Genomic DNA, 4838 nt, shown 5'->3' with positions numbered 1-4838 from the left:
CCTCCTGTCCTCCTCTCCCCTCTTTTTCTTCCCTTTTCTTTCTCCTTACTTCCTCTCCCTTCCTCCCATTTTCCCAATTAGCTCAGGAGATCTTGTCTGTTTCCCCTTCTCCAGGGGACCATGTATGTCTCTCTTAGGGTCCTACTTGTTTCCTAGATTCTCTGGCGGTGTGGATTGTAAGTTGGTAATCCTTATCTCTATGTCTAAAATCCATAGTTTATGCTGGAGAGGATGTGGAGAAAAGGGAACACTCTTCCACTGCTGGTGGGAATACAAACTCATACAGCCACTTTGGAAATCAGTATGGAGATACCTCAGGAAAATGGGAATTAGTCTACCACTAGGTTCAATAAGTCTACTCGTAGGCATATACCCAAAAGATGCACATTCATACAACAAGGATATCTGTTCAACTATGTCCATAGCAGCATTAGTTGTAATAGCAAGAACATGGAAGCAGTCTATATGCCCTCAACTGAAGAATGAATAAAGAGAATGTGGTAAATTTTCACAATGGAGTACTAATCAGCAAAGAAAATAATGGAATCTTGAAATTTGCAGGCAAATGGATGGAACTAGAAGAAACCACCCTGAGTGAGGTAACCCAGTCATAAAAAGACCAACATAGTATGTACTCACTCATATATGAATTTTAGACATAGTGCAAAAAATTAACCTTATGCTATTAAAAAAATTTTAGGTATACAAAGTAAACAGAGTATTGTTCCCAAACACCCAATAATCATTATACGAAGTAATTACCATACTAGTAAAAATTATGTACATTTTGAAGTTTTCAGTTTAACTAGTTTTCTTTTAATATAAAGAAAAATTTAAAGATTGACTTCAAATTTATTTTTAGCAATATAAAATACATGAGCTTTATTGTATACAGAAACAGGTATCACCCAAAAGTTATCTCTCTGAATTAAAGTGTTTTAAATATATATAAAGTTGTAAAAGGACATGCTTTCCCACTAACGATACTTGACCTAATATTCAATGACATGTAAAAACACATTCTTGTTGACTTCTGTCCCATTTTCAAGTCACCGTATTGAACGATACATCATGAAATCAATGATTGTGCGCTGGGGAATTTTCCAATGGAGCTCTCTTCCACTGGTGTGTATATTTTAATTTGTCTCATGTGCATATCTCTTCCATTTTGGTGATTGGCTAGAAAAGCAATCAGTATCATGAATGTTTGAGTTGGCTTCTTATAATTGTCTGTTAAAGGAACATGTATCCAGCCAATTGGTTTTACCAATTCAAGTTGCCAAATTTCTGGAAGGTGGGGAAAATTTTTTCTACTCTGACTCAGAATTTGCTTGGAGTGTAGCTTTCATCAGGTTTATAGTCTGAATAAATACACAATGTATTCACTGTTGTTTTTCTTCTGAATTTGATGTTAACTATGTGAGGTTGAGAACCATCAGATTGCCAGTAAATTTCTAGATTGTCATATGGTAATTTATCCACTTCACAAGCTGGTTTGCAAGATGAGAGTGACCAAAGAGCTTGAGAGCGGGTCTCCCTTATGGTCGCACTTCTTTCCAACTGCTTGGGATCAGAACCAGGAGGTGTCTTGTTAGGTGTGGTCATCCTTAAATTATTCTTTAACTCCCAGCACTCAGAGGGAGTCTAAGGTAGAGAGAGGCAGAAGTTCAAGACGAATCTGCTCTACACAGAGAACTCCAGGGCTACACTGAGAGAGCCTTGTCAGCTGCAATCTAGTCTCATGCAGGGCACACCACAAGCCCCCTCCAAAACCACCCATGGGTCGGGGGCTCCCGGGTGCCCCTGGAAGAATTTAAGTCTCAGAATAATCTGTATATCCTCTATATTTTGTCAAAATGCAAGTTTACTTGTGTTCATCATGCAAGAGTGGCTTCTGGAGAGCTGTCACCAACACCACCCCTCCTCAACAAAAAGGATGTGAAACAGCAGATGGAAAGTCTGAACACCTAAAAGGGCAAGTGACAGGAGAAACAACAGAGTTGCAATATTGAGTCTTCTCCATCACTGAAGAATGTTGAGAAAATAAATATATTTTTTCCAATGTCATAATGACCATCTTGACTATATAATTTCATCCTTTGTTTATATCATCTAAGACCTGAGCTTCTGTGTTTCTAAACATTTAGTGTGTCGATGTGCACAACACAGTATCTCTAAATGCTTCCCAGGAGCAGAATATTGTTGAGTCCAGGCCCCACAGGGTCTCTGTGAGTCGCTGGTCAGCTAATAGTTACATCCTGTTTTTCAGTCCAAGTGAATCCTATTTCTTAGACATGGCTTACTGCCCTGGCCATGCCCCACTGTTATCAATATCTACTTATGAGATAAACAAGATCTTTCCACCTAGCATTTTTCCTGTGTGTTGTAAGCCTGCTGCTCCCTCTCTATGTTGAAGTAGAATCCTCTTACAAAGTACAGTGGATTGTCTTATTTTTCACTTCAAACTCCAGGTTTCACCTGAAACATTATACTTGCTCATGACATGGAGGTTCCACAAAGTTTAGGAGAGAATTGGAAGTTTGAGAACAACCAGAAAAGAAAGGAGATTGGGAAAGAAATAAGGCTCAAAAAAGTGACTTGGGAAATCTAGGAATTTAAAACAGGTAAGTCAACTTCTAAAAGGGAGTAAAATTGAATAGTTAAATCTCCAGGCTTTCATCCAACAACAGGGTCAGGAAAGGGAGTGATTATCCTCAGAGGTTAGGAGGGTGGATTAGATTAAATCTCTGGGCTTTTGTCCGACACCAAGATCAGGGAAGAAAGGGGATGCTGAGAAATCACCATCAGAGGCTGGTCAGCAGTAAGTGTTTCTGAGGGTGTATTTGGAAAATGTGTACTTCAGCTTTTAAAACTGTATTTATAGAAGAGTTATTAGAATTGTTAAAGAGCAAAGTACCAGCATTAAGCAGAAGACAGATAAGATTCTGTTTTAACTTTGGAAAAATAAGTCCATGGCTTTTACACTCCAGAGGGCTTAATATTCATGATTGGGAACTAGTTAAAAATCACCTCCAAAAGTCTATTCTGAATAATGGACTGGAATGTTTTTCTATTTCTGCCTTTCCCCTTTGGAGATAAGTAAAAGATGCCCTATGGTGTGATAGTGCTAAGACGAAGAAACAAAAAGTCTGATGTTGAAAAAACATTTAAATATTCCCAGGAAGATCAGTTAGTAAACTACTTCCCATGTTTCAACTTAAACTTAACTACTAGTGATTGGTTACCATTGTGCAATGCCACATTACAAGGATTGGGTACAGCTGTAGCTCCTGAGTGTAGCTCAAACCTTCTCCATTGGTGAGATAATGTGGGGCACACAGAAGTTTTTACCATTCAACCAGTCATTATCACTCAAGAAATTCTGTTACCCATATGTCAGAAGATTGGACAGGACTGTGTCATTTTCAGCTGGGACTATTTTGACTAATCTTCCACCCATATGACCTAATCCAAACACATGGATGTCAGAGCTACCCATTTGGTTTGACCAATGGCCCTTATGTAAATTAAATTGGAGGCTGCTGATTATCTGGTACAATAGCAATTGGAGGCTGGACATATTGAACTTTCTACCTCCATTTCAAATACACATATTTGTGTTACAAAGAAAAAAGAAGGAAAATATTGCAAGTTACATAATTTGATAGAGTTCAGTAAAACTGTGATTGGCATGGGTGCTGCAAAACCAGGTTGGTCCACTCTAAGACAAATCCCAAAATAGTTTCCAAATCTTTGTCAAAGGACCTGATGTTATTTTTACCACATTCAAATACTCTCAAAATTGCCTAGCTTTAACAGAATTTTGATGATTAGATATGACAGGATGGTGAAAGCCACGAGTGCATTTTTCAACATTTGTTTTAATTCAAAGATTGGCTGGAGCTGTTATGTCACAGAAATTTTAACTAAGGAAGTTTCATTTCAAAAAACAAATCATGACATAGGGAAAAAGGATGAAAAAAAGATCTATGTGTTTTTTACATATGCTGTGGCCACACTTGTATATATGAAGTATAATGGCGAATTACATGAATTGCTTTGGAATTAATAAGAAAATACTTAAATTGCTTTGGAAAGTAAAGAGGCTACCTAAGTTGCTTTGGATATACCAAAAAGATAATCCAGCCAGTCAGTGTGTTATCAATAATGTTTGGTTATTTAAATGCTCAAAGCCAGTCAATGGAAAAGGAAAAGAAGACTACAACATGGCCTAAGAGCCAAAGTAGTCTGTCTGGATGATTCTATACAGTTTAGCCAAGGAGAAGATAAGGAATTATAAAAATTATGGTTGGAAAAGGAAACCTAGACAAAAAAATGTTTTGAGAAGAAGACTCAGGAAAACTGCTGCCCTGTTAGACCCCCAACTACAAAAGAGTAAATATAGATACAATTAGGTCATGTCAGATAAGATACAAATGAGGCCTTGTAAACTGCTGAGTGCTTTATATATTGCATTACAGATTGGATTAGAAAAAGAGTTTTCACAGACTTCAATTCATTTTCAAAAGTTATTTGGCAAGGTAGTAGAGTTTGCAATCATTAAATGTCCTCAGAAGTTGTTGGGAAATATTCAAGGGTCACTTATATCAGATAGAGGGAGCTATGTAGTCTCATAACATTCATTATTGAAATGGAAGAAGTATGGGAGGGCAATTTGATTTAACTAGAGAGACTGTTCATCAAAAGTGTTAAACAATGAGGTGTACACACAATATATTTCTATAACTATTTTAAAAGTCCCTTGACACCTATTCCTCATCATTTATGGCAAATAGTTGTTATGCATATTACACAATTTGACAAGTTAAAATATGTGC

The 4838-nt window shown here is 37.1% G+C and overlaps 1 protein-coding gene across 1 annotated transcript; it reads right to left on the bottom strand.

The window, feature by feature from the left end:
- Positions 1-1263: 1263 nt before the first annotated feature.
- LOC121138147 (anaphase-promoting complex subunit 10-like) lies at positions 1264-1605 on the bottom strand. Its single transcript, XM_040740952.1, has 2 exons — positions 1401-1605; positions 1264-1280 (listed from the first exon to the last, which is right to left on the bottom strand). Exons 1-2 carry the CDS (start codon positions 1603-1605, stop codon positions 1264-1266), a joined length of 222 nt encoding a protein of 73 aa, XP_040596886.1.
- Positions 1606-4838: the final 3233 nt, after the last annotated feature.

This window comes from Mesocricetus auratus, unplaced genomic scaffold (genome assembly GCF_017639785.1).
Source record: "Mesocricetus auratus isolate SY011 unplaced genomic scaffold, BCM_Maur_2.0 contig_4065_pilon_obj, whole genome shotgun sequence".
NCBI classification, from domain to species: domain Eukaryota; kingdom Metazoa; phylum Chordata; class Mammalia; order Rodentia; family Cricetidae; genus Mesocricetus; species Mesocricetus auratus.
Note: the sequence above shows the minus strand (reverse complement) of the source record. Positions and strands in the feature narration are given on the sequence as shown.